Source organism: Ranitomeya imitator, chromosome 1 (genome assembly GCF_032444005.1).
Source record: "Ranitomeya imitator isolate aRanImi1 chromosome 1, aRanImi1.pri, whole genome shotgun sequence".
NCBI classification, from domain to species: Eukaryota; Metazoa; Chordata; class Amphibia; order Anura; family Dendrobatidae; genus Ranitomeya; species Ranitomeya imitator.
This window is the reverse complement of record NC_091282.1, coordinates 244,719,050-244,741,354: the sequence shown is the minus strand read 5'-3', so window position 1 is coordinate 244,741,354 and position 22,305 is coordinate 244,719,050. Positions and strand designations below refer to the sequence as shown.

Below are 22,305 nucleotides of genomic sequence, written 5' to 3'. Positions count from 1 at the left end.
GTAATCGTCTGAATGAGATACAAAGGCGTTTATGGATTGTGTATGCACTAATGGGCGGATATGACAGATCGAAGCAATCAATTGTCCAATACCTTGATGACATGGTAGCCAAGCTGGCCCTCACATTACACATGTATGTCAATTACCAGGATGACATGGTAGCCACACTAACCCTGACATTACACATGTATGCCCAGTACCTGGATGACATGGTAGCCACACTAGCCCTGATATTACTTACACATGTACGCCCATTACCTGGATAACATGGTAGGAACACTAGCCCTGACATTACACATGTACGCCCATTACCTGAATAACATGGTAGGAACACTAGCCCTGACATTACACATGTATGCCCATTACCTGGATAACATGGTAGCCACACTAGCCCTGACATTACACATGTATGTCCATTACCTGGATAACATGGTAGGCACACTAGCCCTGACATTACACATGTATGCCCATTACCTGGATAACATGGTAGGCACACTAGCCCTGACATTACACCTGTATGCCCAGTACCTGGATGACATGGTAGCCACACTAGCCCTGACATTACACATGTATGCCCATTACCTGGATGACATGGTAGCCACACTAACCCTGACATTACTTACACATGTACGCCCATTATCTGGATAACATGGTAGGCACACTAGCCCCGACATTGCACATGTATGCCCATTACCTGGATAACATGGTAGCCACACTAGCCCTGACATTACACATGTATGCCCAGTACCTGGATGACATGGTAGCCACACTAGCCCTGACATTACACATGTATGCCCATTACCTGAATGACATGGTAGCCACACTAACCCTGACATTACTTACACATGTACGTCCATTACCTGGATAACATGGTAGGCACACTAGCCCTGACATTACACATGTATGCCCAGTACCTGGATGACATGGTAGCCACACTAGCCCTGACATTACACATGTATGTCCATTACCTGGATGCTAATTATGCAAATTGTCTCTTCAGAGAGGAAGAGAGCATGCTTAGCATGTCGATCTCCGCAAGGAGAAACGATACTTCTCGGATAACATTGCCTGGATGACATGGTAGCCACGCTAGCCCTAACATTACACATGTATGCCCATTACCTGGATGACATGGTAGCCACACTAGCCCTGACATTACACATGGATGCCCATTACCTGAATGACATGGTATTCACACCAGCCCTGCCATTACACATGTATGCCCATTACCTGAATGACATGGTATCCACACCAGCCCTGCCATTACACATGTATGCCCATTACCTGGATGACATGGTAGCCACACTAACCCTGACATTACTTACACATGTACGCCCATTATCTGGATAACATGGTAGGCACACTAGCCCCGACATTGCACATGTATGCCCATTACCTGGATAACATGGTAGCCACACTAGCCCTGACATTACACATGTATGCCCATTACATGGATAACATGGTAGCCACACTAGCCCTGACATTACACATGTATGTCCATTACCTGGATAACATGGTAGGCACACTAGCCCTGACATTACACATGTATGCCCAGTACCTGGATGACATGGTAGCCACACTAGCCCTGACATTACACATGTATGTCCATTACCTGGATGCTAATTATGCAAATTGTCTCTTCAGAGAGGAAGAGAGCATGCTTAGCATGTCGATCTCTGCAAGGAGAAACTATACTTCTCGGATAACATTGCCTGGATGACATGGTAGCCACGCTAGCCCTAACATTACACATGTATGCCCATTACCTGGATGACATGGTAGCCACACTAGCCCTGACATTACACATGGATGCCCATTACCTGAATGACATGGTAGCCACACTAGCCCTGACATTACACATGTATGCCCATTACCTGAATGACATGGTAGCCACACTAGCCCTGACATTACACATGGATGCCCATTACCTGAATGACATGGTAGCCACGCCAGCCCTGACATTACACATGGATGCCTATTACCTGGATGACATGGTAGCCACACTAGCGCTAACATTACACATGTATGCCCATTACCTGAATGACATGGTATCCACACCAGCCCTGCCATTACACATGTATGCCCATTACCTGAATGACATGGTAGCCACACTAGCCCTGCCATTACACATGTATGCCCATTACCTGAATGACACGGTAGCCACACTAGCCCTAACATTACACATGTATGCCCATTACCTGGATGACATGGTAGCCACACTAGCCCTAACATTACACATGTATGCCCATTACCTGGATGACATGGTAGCCACGCCAGCCCTGCCATTACACATGTATGCCCATTACCTGGATGACATGGTAGCCACACTAGCCCTAACATTACACATGGATGCCCATTACCTGAATGACATGGTAGCCACGCCAGCCCTGCCATTACACATGTATGCCCATTACCTGAATGACATGGTAGCCACACTAGCCCTGCCATTACACATGTATGCCCATTACCTGAATGACATGGTAGCCACACTAGCCCTGACATTACACATGTATGCCCATTACCTGGATAACATGGTAGCCACACTAGCCCTGGCATTACACATGTATGCCCATTACCTGGATGGCATGGTAGCCACACTAGCCTTAACATTACACATGTATGCCCATTACCTGAGTGACATGGTAGCCACACTAGCCCTGGCATTACACATGTATGCCCATTACCTGGATGACATGGTAGCCACACTAGCCCTGACAGGACCCACAGTAGTCACCACAGTGCTATGTGTCAGGGGACTGCCCCATAATGCTGCTATGCAGCTACAACTCCCACCATGCTTACTCCTTGCCCTGCACGCTAGAGTTGTAGTGCTACACTAGCTGGAGAGCAGCAGGTAGCCGGCACCCACAGTCCTGCCCCGGCCGTGCCCGCTCTGTGCCGCCTCTGGGTGGCATCACACATGGAGCTGCTGCTTACTCACGTACTTTTCGCTCTCTGCTTCGTTCTTCTGCTGAAAGGTGTCCACAGAGAAGAGTTTTCCGTGCCAGGCGTCCTCCCTCTGCAGCGGGATACCAGCTGGAGCCGTGCCCTCCTTCCTCTCTGTGGGTGGAAAAATTCACAGAAGCAGCATGACTATGGTGATCGAAGCCGGTGGCCCCGCCGGAGACTGGCGGCGGGAGGGTTAATATCACAGAGCGCCGCCACAGCTGGAGGTGACAGCGTGACTGAGAGCGGCAGCGGCTGGCCGCGCTATACAGAGCCTGCCTCACAGCCGCCCCCTGGTGGCGGGAATGCCTGGCAGCTGTAGGGGCTCCATGAACAGGAGGGCAATGCCCTCTCACCCCTGGCCGCCATTCATCAGCCTGTAATAAAGTGACTGTGCTGAGGCCACTGACTATTGTGCCTGAGCAGCAGATCACAAGGCGACACCTTAACCCCTTTATGATGCAAACAATATTCGTCTTTGCGGTTTCATTTTTTCCTTCTCTAAAGTCTTCATTTTTTTTATATCCAAACTTGTATAGTTCATTTTTTTCTAATTGTCTCAGAAACATAACTTTTTTTATTTTTCCAAAAATGGAGCTCGTTTTTTGTGTGTCCAGCTACAGTTTTTAAAAGTACGGTTTGGGGTAGACACAGCGCCTCTTATGCCAATTTTGGGATAAGTTCAATGACAAAAATATAACGTCTATTCTAGTATTTTAATTTTTTTTTATCAGTTTTTACCTTATGGTTTAAATAATTCTGTATTTTCATAGAGCGGACTTGTATGCACATAACAATACTGAATATGTTCATTTTTAATTTTAGGAAATATAAAGGCGTCAAACTAATTTTTAGACTTTTTAAAATATTTTTTTCAAAGCTTTTTTTTTTTTCACTTAATTTTTTAAGTTTCTCCAATCTCAGCTGTAAGAGACAGGTGCCAGCTGTACAGAACGGCAGGCACATTCCATGTATGGGACGGCATCATTCATACACTCACACCCACTCCATGACGGATACAAGTGCTTCTCACAAAATTAGAATATCATCAAAAAGTGAATTTATTTCGGTTCTTCAATACAAAAAGTGAATCTCTATATTATATAGAGTCATTACAGAGCGATCTATTTCAAGTGTTCATTTCTGTTAATGTTGATGATTATGGCTTACAGCCAATGAAAACCCAAAAGTCATTATCTCAGTAAATTAGAATACTTTATAACACCAGCTTGAAAAGAATGATTTTAAAATCTGAACTGTTGCCCTACTGAAATGTATGTGTAAGAAGAGGGATGGGACCGGAACTGTCGGGACAGTCACCTTTGTTGTCTGGGGGAAAGCTTAGAGACCCGGACCGATCTTTGCACTCGACAGCAGAGGGCGTAGCTAGGATAAAAAGAGCAGAGTGCACGAAAAGGCAGTCAAACTTGGCGGTAGCGCGTAGCAGGGGAAGTTTGGTGCTCCGTCCTCTGAGCACCGTGACAGCGCAGGTCCGCGCTATATTGTCCCTGCTGCCACTTGCAGAGACTGTGACCAGAGAACTGGAAGCGTGCATGGACTCGGAGTTGTGTTGTCTCAGATCCAAGATGGAAAAGGGATGGAAGAGGGTAATCGCCTACGCCAGCCGGTCCTTACATGACTCCGAACGGAATCCGGACATTTACAGTTCATTCAAGCTGTAGCTGTTGGCATTGGTGTGGGCCATGACTGAGAAGTTTGAGGAATATTTGTCTGGCCCTGAAGTCCTGGTACGCACCGATAATAATACCCTTTGGCCCACCTGGAAAACATGAAACTCGGGGCCCTGGAGCAGCGCTGGGTGGCTAGGATGGCAAAGTTTCGATGTAAAATCACCTACAAGAGGGGAGCTGAGAATTCTAACGCTGATGCCTTATCCAGAGTGATGTACGAAAAGCCTGGGCTCAACCGTGACAAAGAGCTGGAGGCTGAAGAGGTCCCTGAGTTCCGGGATTCTGCTAGGACGTTGGTAGCTACGCAGAAACAGGTGCAGGCAGTGACTCGAGTATGCATACTGGGAGGGTCCCGTGATGAGTGGGTCTGGTTACAACAAGAAGATGGGTAACTCGCTCAAATGAGACAGTGGGTAGCTCTGAAACAACTTCTCAGTCAAAGAGAGAGAGACGCCCTGTCCCCCGAGACTCTGCAGATCCTTCGACAGTGGGAAAGGCTCCAGCTGAAGAATGGAATATTGTACTGAAAGATTCAGTTACAACGGGAACTGGGTGTTACCTGGCAGGTGGTAATCCCCGAGGCGCTGCTGCCTAAGGTGGCCACAGAAGCACACGAAAGAAGAGCTCACTTCGGTCAAGAGAAGACTTTTCTGTGGCTGCAAAAGCTAGTTTAGAATCCTCTCCTGAAAGCCGTGGTGGAAGAGGTCTGTCAACAATGTGGAAACTGCAAGTTAGCTAAGCTTCCGAAGCAGAGAGCTCCCACACAGACCATCATGACCTCTGCTCCTCTCGAAGTATTGATGATAGATTATCTGACGATAGGTCCGGCCCACCTAGGACATGAGCATTGTCAGTAATGATGGACCACTTCACTAAGTTCGCCGTTGTGACTATGACACGTGACCAAACTGCCAAATCAGCAGCACATGCCATCTGCAAGAATTTCATTCAAGTGTATGGCTGCCTGAAGAGAATCCACTCCAATTAAGGTGCCTGTTTTTTAGGGCGAGTGATGGAGGATCTGCATCGCCTGTACCAGATCAAAAAATCTCGGCCATGCCTTATCACCCTCTCTGGGAAATAGAGCCTGTTAACGGTTCAATCTGACTCTTGTCCAGATGTTAAGGACTCTAGAGGAAGATTGAAAAGCCCAGTGGTGTGAATTTGTAGCTGAGTTAGTGTGGGTGTATAACAACCGAGTACATCATACCACCAGCTTCTCTCCATATACCCTGCTGTTCGGCCGGCCAGGAACGGAGATCACCGAGTTGGAGTTGGATCCAGAGGAGGACTACTCATGGACGGGGTGTCCACCTGGGTCTGAGAACATCGTCATCATCTACAGACACTACATCACCTGGTGCAGACCAGGCTTCAAGAACTTGAGCATCCAGAGACAGCTACTATGCGAGGGACAGCTGTTCAAGCTGGGGACCGAGTGTTGGTCTGAGATAAGCATCCTAGGTACAAACTGGAGTACCGGTGGGAAAATCACCATATCGGGTGAAGCGGAGAATCAGCCAGGAAGGGCCCGTCTAAGAAATTCAACCTGAAGGGGAAGAAGGCGCTCCCACTCAACTAGTTCACTACGCTATGTCCCTCTCTGTCAAAAGATCCTGATTCGACTTACTCTTTCTGACTTAAGGCGCTTTGAACGGGCCACAGACGGAATACCCCCCAACAGATACAATCAAGACCAATTTATTTGGCAGCAAATCGTTCAATGACTAGTAGAATGTCAACACAAACTACAAGAATTCTCGCCTGTGCAATGGCGAGCAAAAGGAGAGGGGGAGTGTAAGAAGAGGGACCGGACCGGGGGTATCTTTCTTGCGCCGGGTCCAGGACTGTCGGGACAGTCACCTTTGTTTGGGGGAAAGCTTAGAGACCCGCACCGACCTTTGCACTCAACAGCAGGGGGTGTAGCTAGAATAAAAAGGGCCGAGTGCGCGAAAAGGCAGTCAGACTTGGCGAGAGCATGCAGCAGGGGAAGTTTGGTGCTCCATCCACCGTGACATTGCAGGTCCACGCTATATTGTCCCTGCTGCCACTTTCAAAGACTGTGTCCGGAAAACTGTATTTTGCCCGTTGGCTCCCACTGCTCAAGGTACCCAATGCTACGGGCCAGTAAATAGAGCACGCGTGCCACCTAAGAAACACCCGGAGACATACCGAGAACTGTGCCCCATCTCATCTGCATACTTCTGCCAAGCTTTGTCAAGCCCCGGCAGTGTTGGAGACTGCACTTCGCTCTGCAACCCAAATCCTGGACCCTGTGCAAGGCGTGGAGGACTCATGGTCACCTCCAGGAACTGGATCAGCAACGCCTACAGGATGCCACCGGATTCATCACGTGCTGACCGCGTCCGCACCACCGTTAGAACCTAAGACTCTGCAGTCAGGAAGCCATCAGACTGATAATTTTAACCTTAAGAAACAGCTGTAATACCTTTTGCCTTCATTACTTCCCTTAGTACACCGATTGTGCTTATATCACCTGTCATAACCCTGTCTCTACTTACCCCTTCCTGCATGGAGCATACCCCTGTTTCAGTAAAATTAACTTTAACCCTTGCTCTGCTTCCTGTTCGTTACTGCATCCCGCAGCCTACTCACATTCACATGTTCAGTAAATACACTCAATACTTGGTTGGGGCTCCTCTGGCATCATTTACTGCATCAATGTGGCGTGGCATGGGGGCGATCAGCCTGTGGAACTGCTGAGGTGTTATGGAAGTCTAGGTTGCTTTAATAGCAGCCTTCAGTTCGTCTGCATTGTGGGGTCTGGTGTCTCTCAACTTCCTCTTTACAATACCCCATAGAATTATCTATGGGGTTAAGGTCAGGTTAGTTTGCTGGCCAATCAAGCACAGTGATACTGTTGTTTTTAACCCCTTCACGACGTGTCGTAGTAGTACAGTGCATGTGTCTCCCCCTTTGATGTTGGCTCTGGCGGTGAGCCCACATCTTTTCCGGCACATGTCAGCTGTTTTGAACAGCTGACATGTGCCCGGAACAGCCAAGGGTGGAATCGCGATCAACTTGCAACTGTGCTCATAGCAAGTCAGCAATTCTGCTACATACAAGCGATCATCGTCTGTATGTAGCAGAGCCGATCGGGATATGGCAGCTTCTAGTCTCCCATGAAGACTATTGAAGCATTGCAAGAGTAAAAAAAAATGTTTTTAAAAAAATAAAAATAAATATAAAAGTTCAAATCACCCCCCTTTTGCCCCATTCAAAATAAAACAATAAAAAAAAAACATACACATATTTGGTATTGCCGAGTTTCGAATCGCCCGATCTATCAATATAAAAAAAATTATCCTGATCGCTAAACGGTGTAATTGCATTAAAATTCAATAACAGGCGATAAAAAGATCTTATCTGCACCAAAATGTTATAATTAAAAACATCAGCTCAGCACACAAAAAGATAAGCCCTCACCCAACCCGAAATCACAAAAAATGGAGACGCTACGCTAAGTATTGGAAAATGACGCAATTTTTTTTTTTTAACAAATGTTGGATTTTTTTTTCACTGCTTAAATAAAAAATAACCTATACATGTTTGGTTTCTATGAACTCGTAATGACCTGGAGAATCATAATGCCTTGTCAGTTTTAGCATTTGTTGAACATGGTAAAAAGCAATATAAAAAAACAGTTGTCGAATTGAACTTTTTTTGCAATTTCACCGCACTTGGAATTTTTTCCCGCTTGTGATTACTCAGTATGGTAAAACCAATGGTGTCGTTCAAAAGTACAACTTGTTCCGCAAAAACCAAGCCCCCACATGGCCATATTGACAGAAAAATAAAAAAGTTATGGCTCTGGAAAGAAGGGGAGCGAAAAACAACCGCAAAAACGGAAAAGGGCTCCGTCATGATGGGGTTAAACTAGGTATTGGTACTTTTGGCAGTGTGGACAGGTGAAATTTCCATCTCTTAAAAGCTTGTCAGTTGACATGGCTCCCCAAACCATCACTGATTGTGGAAACTTCACACTAGACCTCAAGCAGTTTGGATTCTGTGCCTCTCCACTCTTCCTCCAGACTCTGGGACCTTGATTTCCAAATGAAATGCAAAATTTACTTTAATCTGAAAACAACACCTTGGACCTCTGAGCAACAGTCCAGTTCTGTTTCTCCTTGGCCCAGATAAGACGCTTCTGACGTTGACTTGACAAAAGGAATGCGGCACTTGTAGACCATGTCCTGTATACACCTGTGTGTGGTGGCTCTTGAAGCAATGACTCCAGCAGCAGTCCACTCCTTGTGAATGTCACCAAAATTTTGAATGGCCTTTTCTTAACAATCCTTTCAAGGCTGCGATTATCCCGGTTGCTTGTGCACCCTTTTCTACCACACTTTTTCCATCCACTTAACTTTCCATTAATATGCTTGGATACAGCAATCTGTGAACAGCCAGCTTCTTTAGCAATGACCTTTTGTGGTTTACCCTCCTTGTGGAGTGTGATAATGACTGCCTTCTGGAAATCTGTCAAGTCACCAGTCTTCCCCATGATTGTGGAGCCTACTGAAACAGACTAAGGGACCTTTTTAACCCCTTCATGACCGGGGGATTTTTCGTTTTTCCGTGTTCGTTTTTCGCTCCCCTCCTTCCCAGAGCCATAACTTTTTTATTTTTCCGTCAATTTGGCCATGTGAGGGCTTATTTTTTGCGGGACGAGTTGTACTTTTGAACGACATCATTGGTTTTAGCATGTCGTGTACTAGAAAACGGGAAAAAAATTCCAAGTGCGGTGAAATTGCAAAAAAAGTGCAATCCCACATTGGTTTTTTGTTTGGCTTTTTTGCTAGGTTCACTAAATGCTAAAAATGACCTGCCATTATGATTCTCCAGGTCATTACGAGTTCATAGACACCAAACATGACTAGGTTATTTTTTATCTAAGTGGTGAAAAAAAATTCCAAACTTTGCTAAAAATAAAAAATAAAAAATTGCGCCATTTTCCGATACTCGTAGCATCTCCATTTTTCGTGATCTGGGGTCGGTTGAGGGCTTATTTTTTGCGTGCCGAGATGACGTTTTTAATGATAGCATTTCGGTGCAGATACATTCTTTTGATCGCCCGTTATTGCATTTTAATGCAATGTCGCGGCGACCAAAAAAACGTAATTCTGGCGTTTCGAGTTTTTTTCCCGCTACGCTGTTTAGCGATCAGGTTAATACTTTTTTTTATTTGATAGATCGGGCAATTCTGAGCGCGGCGATACCAAATATGCGTAGATTTGATATTTTTTTTATTGATTTATTTTGATTGGGGCGAAAGGGGGGTGATTTAAACTTTTATGTTTTTTTTATTTTTTTCACATTTTTTTAAACTTTTTTTTTTAACTTTTGCCATGCTTCAATAGCCTCCATGGGAGGCTAGAAGCAGGCACAGCACGATCGGCTCTGCTACATAGCAGCGATCTGCTGATCGCTGCTATGTAGCAGAATTGCACGTGTGCTGTGAGCGCCGACCACAGGGTGGCGCTCACAGCGACGGGCAATCAGTAACCATAGAGGTCTCAAGGACCTCTATGGCTACAATGGAGACGCATCGCCGACCCCTGGACATGTGACGGGGGTCGGCGATGACGTCATTTCCGGCCGCCCGGCCGGAAGCGGTAGTTAAATGCCGCTGTCTGCGTTTGACAGCGGCATTTAACTAGTTAATAGGTGCGGGCAGATCGCGATTCTGCCCGCGCCTATTACGGGCACATGTCAGCTGTTCAAAACAGTTGACATGTCCCGGCTTTGGTGCGGGCTCACCGCGGAGCCCTGCATCAAAGCAGGGGAGCCGGCATCGGACGGTATAGTACGTCCGATGCCGGTAAGGGGTTAAACTCTTTGGAATCCTTTGCAGGTGTTTTTTGTTAATTTTTATAATTTACTGAGATAATGATTTGGGGGTTTTCATTGGCTGTAAGCAATAATCATCAACATTAACAGAAATAAACACTTGAAATAGATCACTCTGTTTGTAATGACTCTATGTAATATGAGTTTCACTTTTTGTATTGAAGACCTGAAATAAATTGACTTTTTGATGATATTCTAATTTAGTGAGAAGCAATTGTATATACATGGGGCAGGAGAGGGATAAAGGAACCTGTCATGTTGCTCAAACCCAGGCAGCATGAATCAGAGCCTGGCTACACAATTCTCTGAAACACTCCTGTATTTAAAAAAAATATATATATATATATTGTTAGAAGATTCAGCCGAGGAGCATAGGAATAGACAAGGCTAGTCTGCCGCCATCTCCAATGGCTTTTACTGCTGCTGCTCCAGGTGATTGACAGTCTTCGCATGCAGCTAAGGACTATAGTCGAAGTTGAGACTAGTTCAGCACCGTCCCCGATCAGCTTTTCCTGTTGATTGACACTTCTCTCCCACAGCTAGAACCACAGATGGAGACTAGTCCAGTGCATGCTTTTTCCACTGCCACTTCAGGTGATTGACAGGTTTCGCACTCGTATTCGTGTTGCCTATGGTTTCAGCAGCATGAATCAGGTGACAGGTTCCTATTATACACTGTTTACAACCATGTGTGGTGGTGACTTCAGCCTGAAGATTACCCAGTGCGCCGGATGGCAACTTCCCTGATAGTGGATAGGACTAATTCACATGGCCCTAAAGTGTCCTAAAGTTCTAGTATTATGGATGCCCGTCACAGCTAGTCAACAGGTGTCATAACCAGAACTAACAGCAATATAGGCAAATATTAGTTCAGGTCACAAGGTCGTGATCAAGGCAGGATTTACATTACAGACTAGAAAATATGGCTGCTGTAAACCGTGTGAACTAATCCTAAGGCTACATTCATACATCTGTGTGACTGTTCCCTTCTGACAGAAACGGACTGATTTTACCTCAAGATTCATCCTTGTTGTTGCCATTTTTTCACCCAAAGATCTGCTTGTTTCCAAGCCGATGTAAATCCCTGAGTAGTCACGTTTGTATAAAGGGGTTGTCCACAACTAGGACAACCCTTTCTTTGAATCCTGTTCAGGATCTTTGAATCCTGTTTGTGTGCTAGCATTGGTTAGAGTAGGACTCGTAAGCGTGGGGACCCGTGACGTTGGGTTACGAGCTTACATATTTTGGCCAGAATATAAACTAATACCTCACATATTTTTTTAAATATGTGTTTTTCAGCCCGCCTGAGCTAATAGAAGGGCGTCACTAATAGGCTGTTAACCTGGATGCTGTGCATTCCCATTGTGTGAACAGCACCACATACAAGTCTCTAATGTGCAGTAATATGCCAAACAGCCACCCCCTCCATTAATTTGGTAGGTTGTGAGTGGCTGCCTCATCGGTATTTCTGCACCTGTGTTGCCATCTTAACCATATGGGTCCACTGCATCCTGATAGTGCATTTGTTTGGAGGCCTAGGCAGGTAAGCATCTCCTGCCCTTTTTGCTATTTTTCTAGATTATTGGATAAAAAAAAATTTGGAGCATGCTCAGTTTAAAACAACGGAATCTGGCGCCGGAATCCGTCATTTTCCGGATCCAGCACCTTCCGGCTCCCATAGGCTTCTATTCTAGCAAACAGCCAGAAGCGCCGGCGCTTCCAGCTTTTTCACCGGAGAAAAAAAACATTGCTATGGAAGTTTTTTCCAGAAACCGGAAACGGCAGATTTGCCGGATCCGGCGAAAACCGGACAAAACGCAATGTCATCTGGCGCAATCCGGCACTAATGCAAGTCTATGGGAAAAAAACTGGGTCCGGCGGCAACATTCGCCAGATCCGTTTTTTTGAAATTTAGCCTTAGGCTGCTTTCACACATCAGGTTTTTTGCATCAGGCACAATCCAGCGAATGTTGGAAAAAACGGATCCAGCGCAGATTGTGAAAAACTGATGCGACGGATCCATTTTTTTCGACGGATCCAACTAGCATATCCAGATAACTGGATAAAAAAAATTTGGAGCATGCTCAGTTTAAAAAAACGGAATCCGGCGCCGGAATCCGTCATTTTCCGGATCCGGCACCTTCTGGCTCCCATAGGCTTCCATTCTAGAAAACAACCGGAGGCAAAAAACGTTGCTATGGATGTTTTTCCAGGTACTGGAAAAGGCAGATTTGCCGGATCCGGTGAAAACCCGACGAAATGCAAGGTCATCCAGCGCAATCCGGCACTAATACAAGTCTGTGGGGAAAAAACGAATCCGGCGGCAACATTTGCCAGATCCAGTTTTTTGAAAATTAGCCGGATTGAGCCTGACAGCGAAAACCTGATGTGTGAAAGTAGCCTTACTGGTGCAGCGGCTACAGGAAGAAAATGGCCTTATATCTGTCCTGAAGCTACAGGTTTTCAGTCATTGGGGCTGTGCAGGGAGAAGCTATAGTCACCGGTCACTATACTGTGAGCACGGCTGTAATCACTCTCGGCACTATGATTGACAGCAAAGTCCGCACATACTGTACATGCTGCAGAGCTGCGCTTAATGTGTCGTGGCTGAAATCGCTCCCTGCATGCATCTATGACTGGTGGTGAGCAAGTGCAGGGCGAATATAAGTTCATTTTCTACCTGTATCCCCTGCTCCAGTAAGGTAGCTAAGCAGGAGTTTAACACTGCAGATTTACCATCTATCTGAGTGTAAATATTTTAGGAAATCACAGATTATATTGAACTTAAAACAATACATCTATTTTTTCTTCCTAATAGGACTATTTCCAACCAGTATACATTCAAGGGGCGTCTGACTTTTTAGACCCACATGGATCCTGAGAATGAAGGAGTTGGAATGCTGTTTTAGTTCGATTTCCATTTTTTATTTTTCCAGTACGCTGGACCTTCATTATCCAGTTCACTTAAATTAGGCAGCGCTGCAGTTTCCTGCACAGCAGATGACTTGGGGACTGTGTAAAACCCTGAAAAGGACTCAGTGCTGTATCTTCTTCATTCTAGGGAACTTGGGGGCTCCAGAGGTTGTACCTCCTTTATACAGAAAGTGATGGCATAACTTAGAAATATGGCACCAATTTATAGCATGGCATGTAATTGACCCTTTAATCTTACAAGCATATATAGTTATATTGGTGAGATACTCCACTACTGGAGTATAAACTTGGAACTTTGACAAGAAGCATGTAAGCACAGAACTAATATAATAACATGAGTAGCAGTTCTTACTCTGGAGTGCATTCACCCCTATGCAATAATATAAGGAATTTTCCAGAAACAGAGCACAAATAAGATTGAAATTGAAACACCAAGAAGGAAAAGTCGAGGAGTTATGGAAATCACTGGATCGATAGCATGTTACTGATATGCAAGTGATGAAAAGGTAGGAACAAAATATCTCGATTTATTCAGTATTGAGCATGAGCACCATGTGTAGGAATACAAGCACTTACATGCCTTAACTAGTATAAATGACATTATTAACTCGTTACCGACATAAGACATACTGGTACGTCATAGGCTTTCTCCCTGACTTTGATGTGGGCACAGAAGCTGCGCCCGCAACTCTGCCAGCAGATGATGGTTGAGTTATTCAACCATCATCTGCCTCTAACGGCTGCCCGTGGCTGTTAACCTGTTAAATGTCACTGTCAATCAGTGATAGCGGCATATACAATGTGACGGCATCGCTGAATCCAGACCTTCATCAGAATGGTGCGGAATGCTGGGGAAGCTGCATACGTAAAATCTGTGTAGCGCTGTAGCTGATGCGACCCATGTCAGAGGTAGGATGGCACCTAAAAATCAAAACGTCAGAACTGCAGTTTTTCAGCCAATAGTATCAATAAAAACACTGGCTCTGGGCACAAATAAAAGGACCTCACACAGATCCCTCTCCTGAAAATTGAAAATGTTACAGCTCTCGGAAAATGGTGAGACAAGCAAAATGTATTTATTAATTTTTTTAACCAAGTAAAGAAAGCTAAAACTATGAATGTTTGGTATCACCATAATTGTACTAACCCGGGGCATCATAGTGCCAGGTCATATTTACTGTAAAATGAACACTGTAAATAAAAAATCCAAAAGACAATTGCGGAATTCTGCTTTGTTTGCTATTTTGCCACTCTTGGGAGTTTTTTTTCTCACTTTTTTCTCACTTGCCGCATGATAAAATGGATAGTGTTATTGTCATTCAAACATTCAACTCATCCCACTAAAAAAACGACCCTAAAAGATTCTGTCGACAGAAAAATAAAAAAAGTCATGGCTCTTGGAATAGCGGAAGGAAAAAAACAAAAAGTGCAAAAATGGAAATAATCAAGATCCAATGCTGGCAGTCCCCTGTACAATTGCTGACTGATGATGTCCCAGATGTGCTTGGTGAGAGAAAAGCCTGGAAATGCTGCAGGCCTTGGTAGAAGGTTTATAGCACACAGGCTGCTCACAGTAGAACAAGCAACATTCAGCCTGTGGTGTAAGTGTTATAAAACCTGCTCCTGGGATGCTTTGGAAAAATGGCTGTCCACAACCAAATCAATGTAATGCCAATGCTGTTAGTGCACCTAGAAAGAAGACTATGAGGACCAGTATGACGTTCCATCATTGCGTTGCCCACTTGGTTTACAACTGTTTTTGTATCCAATATAAAATTAGGACTCATGTTTGAAAAGGATTTATCCACATTCCAAACTCTATTTCTTTCCTGCTATTCACCGTGATAGGCCTTCGTAACAGTTGCGCCGAGGTCAATTGAACATCTGTAGCTGGACATCTGGCTCGTAGTCCAATGTTGTGCAAATGTCTACTGATGGTTTGCCAAGATACTGTTTGCTGCGTTAGACTTTGCATGTGATGTCCAATTTTACTTGCAATACAGAGTGGATCAATCATAGAACCAATGTTAGGGCCTTTTCTCCATAGTGTCCCAGGAGCCATTTTTCGACAATACAACGCAGACCATTGTTGCTCCTAGTACTTTGAGCAGCCTGCGTGGCCCGAACATGCCACCATGGGCTGCATAATTTTTGGATTTGACTCTTGTTGAGCAGATTTGAGACATCATTATTAATTTACATGCCCCAGTGCATTTAGCGTGGAAGATCATTCCTCAGACAACCATTCATATCATTAATGATAACATGCCAAAGCACGTAAGTGCAAGGATATCTGCTTTTGGTGCTCATATGCAATACTGAATGTCTAGATGTTTTGAAAATTGTGTTTCCTTTTTTTTAATCATTTGTCTATGAGTAACATGTCTATCGATCCTGTGATTTCCATAATTCTACTATTTTTCCTTCTTGGTGTAGCACTTTAAATGTTGATGAGAATAGTTGTAATTTTGATAAGTAGCAAATATAAGAACAAATCATGTTTCAGGATAAAAATCTTTTATTTTAGTTACAAACTATGAAACAGTGATGATTTGGTTAATATTTGTATAGCCTTTTCTTGAAGTTGAACATTTAAAATTCTAAAGGTAGCGCTTAGTAAAGATCAGAATAGACATCTGACCTTAGTGTTTTATTAAATTGAACCTGCTATGTCTGATAACACTATTAACCTGCAGATATTGGTTTAATCTGCAATCTGCATTCTGAAGGTGGCGGGCCGCAGTACTGAAAGTATGGCACTTGGGAGCCGCCGGCTTTCAGTCACACAGATGTGCCCAGAGCAATTAAAGTCACTTCTCACTGCACTGAGAAAGCCAGCAGTAATCATGCTCGGCATTGACTGACAGCCTGATCTGTACAGATGTACATTGGAGCTGACTGTCAATCAGTGCCAGGCTGTGATTATAGCCGCCACTCTCCGTGCAGAGAGCAGTGGCTGTAATGGCTCCAGGCATGAGTGACTGAAAGTCGGCAGCTCCTGGGAGAAATAAAGTTAATTTTCTCCCAGGAGCCGCACTTTCTGTACTGCAGCTGGACAACTTCATAACGCTATTAGCCTGCAGATTAACCCTATAGCTGCAGGTTAATAGCATTATTGGACATAAAAGGTTCCTTTTAAGAGAAAAGCAAAGTCAGATTTGTGAGGCAGTTTCTCATCTCTTCATACAATAAAAAAAGACCTGTTCAAGGAGGCAGATTTTTCTTATTAGAATTGTGCTCCCTATTTTTTTCCCCCATAAATGAGAATGGATCCAGCATGTAATAAAAGAAGGTAAAAGAGTAGGTAGAAGTACCTAATAAAAGGACAAGACAATTATCTGCCCACATCTCTGCCAGATGATCTTTTCAATTTAAATCTCTAAAGATATAATGGTGCTTGAAAGACTGCAAATCCTTCAGAATTTTCTATATTTCTGTATAAATTTGACCTAAAACTATATCAGATTTTCACACAAGTCATAAATGTAGATAAAGAGAAATAAAATAGTCAAAAATATTAGACTTTGCAATTTTTTAACTGATGAGAATTATCCAATTTCATGTCTGTGAGTGGTAAAAATATGTGAACCTTTGCTTTCAGTATCTGGTGTGACCCCCTTATGTCACAATAATAGAATCTAAACTTTTCTGGTAATTGTTGATTAGTCCTGAACATCAGCTTGGAGGAATTTTAGCCCTCCCCTCGCTACAAAACATCTTCAACACTGTTATTTTGGTCGATTTTTTCACATGTCCTGCACACTTTAGGTCCTTCCTCAGCAGTTTTATAGGATTAGGGACAGGACTATGATTTGGCCATTCCAAAACTTTAACTTTATTCCTCTTTACAAATCTTTTATAGAACACTTTGTTTGCTTTGGGTTGTCATCATGCTGTATGACCCATGTTCTCTTGAAACTCAGCTTATATACAGATGTACTTATATTTTCCTTTAAGATATGCTGAAAGAATTTAGAATTTATTGTTCCATGAATCATGTCAACCCATCGTGAGCCCCGATGCAGCAAAGTAGACCCAAACTATAAGACTACCATCATGTTTCACAGAAGGTATGAGTTTTTTATACTGTAAGGCCACGTGCACATGTTGAGTCTTTGGTGAGATTTTCAGGTCATCATTTGCAAGCCAAAATCATAATTGGAACAGATAGAGAAAAAGTATAATAGAAACCCGTGCACCACTTCTGCATGTCTTACCCTCACCTGGTTTTGGCTCACAAATACTGAAGTAGCAAACTCATGAAATACTGCACGTGGCCTTCTGCAGTATTTTTCTTTCTCTAAACATAACGCTACTCATTTAAACTGAAAAGCTCTATTTTGGTCTCATCCATCCACAAAACATAGTTCCAATAGCTATCTGGCTTGTCCAGGTGATTTACCGCAAATGGCAGACAGGCAGCAATTATATTTTTGGAGAGCAGTGACCTTCTTGCAATCGTGCCATGCACATCATTATTGTTCAGTGTCCTCCCGTTTATGGAAGATATCTTGGGTTCCATTGAGACCTGATACATTTTTATATAACTTACTTTTGGAGTGAGTTTTGTTGGTCAACCACTCCTAGGGAGCAGAATAATGGTCTTGAATTTCTTCCATCTGTGCACAATCTGTCTGATTGTGAATTGTTGGAGTCCAAACTTTTATAAATGTTTTTGTACATTTTTTCTAGCCTGATCATAAACAATTTTTCATCTGAAGTCCTCAGAAATCTATTTTGTTTTTGCCATGATACATTTCAACGAACATGTGTTATGATGTTCAGACTTTGATAAATCCCTGTTCTTTAAATGTGTTGTCTGATCCAAGTTAATAAGTCAGCAGTCACGTACTGTGCACTGCGGAGATTCACTGGTTTACGACCCGGGACCGGAGGTTATGTATGAGTTATACATACTCGCTCTCCATACACTTCTAATGAGCCTAGGCCATGCCCAACCATTGACGTCACTGTTCGGGGCGCGGCCTCAGTTCAATACAAATGAATTGAGTGAGGCCATGCCCAGTTGACGGGAGTATGTATAACACATACAACATCTCTGGTCCCAAGTCGGAAACTGGCGTGAGCTGGGTAGATTCATAAGTCTGCAGTCATACAGAGTGACTGCAAACTTATTGATTTAGACCGGACAGCCCCCTAAAACAGATCGTCCACTCACACTTTTCTGTCATCCGATTGTTTGGAAACACCAGACTCTAATTTCACCTTCACATTATCTGTTAATCCTAAAGGTTCACATACTTTTGTCACTTACAGTGATGTGATATTGGATCATTTTCAAAATTTAAAAAATGAAAAAATATTTTTGACTTCTTTCTTTTATTTTGTTCCCTTTTTCTACTTTTACCTACGTGTTTTAAAATTTAGGTCAAATTATTAATAAATATAGAATATTAAGGGTTCACCAACTGTATGCTCACACCTGGCAGGTTTGTTAAGGAAATTTCTGCAACTGAAAAAATTGTTACATTCAAGCAGTTTCTGCAGCAAACATAGGGATTTCTGCAGCAAACATAGGGATTTCTGCCATTACTATTTAAAGGGAATCTGTCACCCCAAAAATCGTGTATGAGATAAGGCCACTGGCATCAGGGGCTTATCTACAGCATTCTGTAATGCTGTAGATAAGCCCCCGATGTATCCTAAAAGGTAAGAAAAAACAGGTTATATTATACTCACCCAGATACTTTGCTCTGCCCTCAACAGGGCAAATCAGTACGCCTGCACCGTATCCGCGGCAGGAAGACAAGAAGAGGACGTGATCGCATGAAGATGGGAGGCATTGGACCCGCACCGTGATGCCCATCGGACCCGCACCGTGATGCCCATCGGACCCGGACCGCAGTGGGACCGCCCCTGGGTGAGTATAATATAACCTGTTTTTCTCACCTTTCAGGGTACATCGGGGGCTTATCTACAGCATTACAGAATGCTGTAGATAAGCCCCTAATGCTGGTGGCCTTATCTCATATACGATGTTTGGGGTGACAGACTCCCTTTAAATTACCGTAATAACACTGGTTTTCTGTTGAAAAACGTCTGGCAAAATATCTGCCGTATGTGGAGCATTCACTACAGATTCTGTTGTTTTTTTACAGAAAAATAGCAACGGATAGGACAGTGAAAAGCAGTGAATGATGAGCATTGTAGCAAAACCTAATGGACCCCTTTGTAAGTAAATGGGGTCTATCAGGTGTTGCTAGTGTCCGTTCGGCACAGCATTGTAATAAACAGAAGCCAAAACCTCAGGAATAAATGGAGCCTAAGTTTTACTCTTGTTCTGCTCTAAATCTGGTGCATTTTAAATGTGTAACATATGTCTGTCAATATACCGAAACCTGCACTGACCTCTCGCCCTGCATTAAACCACCTTCTGTATGGACACACGATGCGTTAAGGTTCCCATTTGTTAATTATGCCAATTATAAGTTCTATGAAGAGGTGCTTTATCAACTTTGCTTACTTCTATGTTTTGTCAGAATAATCAATTTCCTTCGCTGACAACACATATTTAAAACATCAATTGAAACACTCACTACAATAAATCTATCATCTGCAGTACAAATCAGTGCAGTTTTACCATCTTATGGCAACTACAAATATAACAGGCTGTAAATAGGAACAAAAAAATGTTTACCTGGTCATAATCTCCCAGGAACTCCAGTAATAGAGGAAATACACAGCATAAAGCTGCAATTACCATGGGCCTTGGGCCATAAATCCTATTACTACCAAGGACAGTATCTTATTATTACATACAAATGCAGAAATTCCTTTTCTTACGGATATCTTTTGGTTAGTAAATCTACTGAGATTTCCACATGGAGTTAAAGGATGTATTTGAGGCTACTATAATGTGATGAGTTGAACATCACTGGTCTAAAAAAAATCATAGCTGCCAACTGTTCTAGATGTCACAGGACTTCCTAGGAGTTATACATCTTGTAAAAATCCCTGAACTCCCCTAACTCTGCCACTCTTTTCTGTTTTATGCTGTGTCATTCCATTGCAGAGATATTTACACTTGTTGCTTGTTGAGAGCAGAATGTGAGATCTCTGTTGGCAGGTCAACTTGATGTTCCTTCAGAGTCTTCTCTGGATGGCATGTGCTTTCACCTTTCCCCACCAGATGCTGCCAATCTCCAGAGAAGACTCTGAAGAAACTCCCAGGTGGTCTGCAAACAGAGATTTCACATACTGGGCTCCAAACACAATAAATATGAATATCTCTGCAATGGAGTGAAGCAGTACTTTTACTCTTTTTTTTTAGAGCAAGTGATAGATCATCTTTAAAGAAAGGATCATTTTACATAGAATCATTTAAACTTGGACAATATTGGGATAATGGAGATGTAAGTGACCATGTGCCTGTGCAATTACCTTTAGTTGTAGAGAAAAAGTCAGAATACTTCTTCCAATGTCGGCAGATTTCCTTCACAGCTTTATTCTCAGGCTCTATGCATTGAAGTTGCTGTAGCCGGTCTTCTAAACCACGTGCTGCTTCTAGTAATGGTGCTGGGTCTGTATGGATATAGGATGTAATAGTCAATGTTTTTTTTTACAAATTTAGACCTTGGGGAACCAGAAACACATGGGCTACTTGCACAATGAACAAGTCTGTAGGAACCTGTTCACACACCACCAAGAAACTTGAAGACACAAAAGAGCACAGTGAGGTCAAAAATACTCTGTTATAAAAAAATCACAGTAATAAGCAAGTGCTAGTCAAAAGATGGAAAAAACAGGGTATTTAGTTGATACCTTTGGACCTTGACGCATACACACAACTTGTGTAATAATGAGAATTATAATGATTCTAGAATCATTATATCGTATAAACAATTAGAAAAATTCACAGTACTTGTTTCAAATGAACAATGTCAGCTGCGGTCTAAGGGTTAAGTGACTACTGTGGGGAAAAAATGGGGGACAGAACAGTTTTCTGTCTACTGAGGACACACAAAAAGCTATTATAGGGAAGAAATAGAAATTGGAATATGTTAACCCATGCACTCTAGACCTCCTGACAACATTCATTTTACCATATACTGTACTGGAAAACAGGAAAAAAAAGTTAAAGTGTGATGAAATGTTGAAAAAAAAATTATTTCTGCTGTGGCTGCTTTAGTTTTGTTTCTATGGCATGTATTTAGAGGTAAAAATTACACTGAAATATGATTTTTCAGGTCACGATACCAACCTTGCAAACGTTTTTTTTATTTACAGGATGAACAAAAATGTAGAAGTTTGTAAAAAAAATGTAGAAGTTTGTGTCCCCATTGTCCTAGATTCATACAATTTTTATTTTTCCACCAATTAAGCTCTGCGAGGGCTTGTTTTTTTTTTTGTATGCCAAGCTGATGGTTATATTGCAACATTTTGATCGCTTTATATTGCATTTTTGAAGTAGGAGTTGTGATTTAAAAACTGCAATTCTGCGGTTTTGATTTTCTTCCTTGTTACAGCTTTTATTGTATGGGTTAGTAGAGTTTATATTTTGATAGATCGGACTTTTATGAACTGGACAATACCAAATACGTTTGTTTTATTTTTTCATTTCTTTATTTTTAATGGCCAAATACTGACCAAATACTGAACGTGTGAATGTGGCCGAACAAGAGACAGCGGAAATTATCAATCTATTCATAAATTGTCAGGAGGAAGCGCAGCGGAACAATACAAAGTTCTGGGAAAACATGTTCCAGGATAGTTATTATATGGAGCATACAACACACTATCACACACATAGTACACATGGAGTTAAGTCACTTTGCAATACCAGACAGATTTGCTTCTTTCCCCTCCTGGACTGATTGTTCACTCTCAATTCACAGTAAAAACTGTA

General features: G+C 42.9%; 1 protein-coding gene across 1 annotated transcript in view; it reads right to left on the bottom strand.

Moving 5' to 3' along the window:
* CUX2 (cut like homeobox 2) overlaps positions 1-22,305 on the bottom strand; it is a 739,268-nt gene that overhangs the window by 142,576 nt on the left and 574,387 nt on the right. Inside the window, exons 5-6 of the mRNA XM_069754866.1 lie at positions 20,841-20,981; positions 2,946-3,060 (exon numbers count right to left, since the gene is read on the bottom strand). Coding sequence (XP_069610967.1) covers positions 2,946-3,060; positions 20,841-20,981 — 256 coding nt within the window. The remainder of the gene's footprint in view (positions 1-2,945; positions 3,061-20,840; positions 20,982-22,305) is intronic.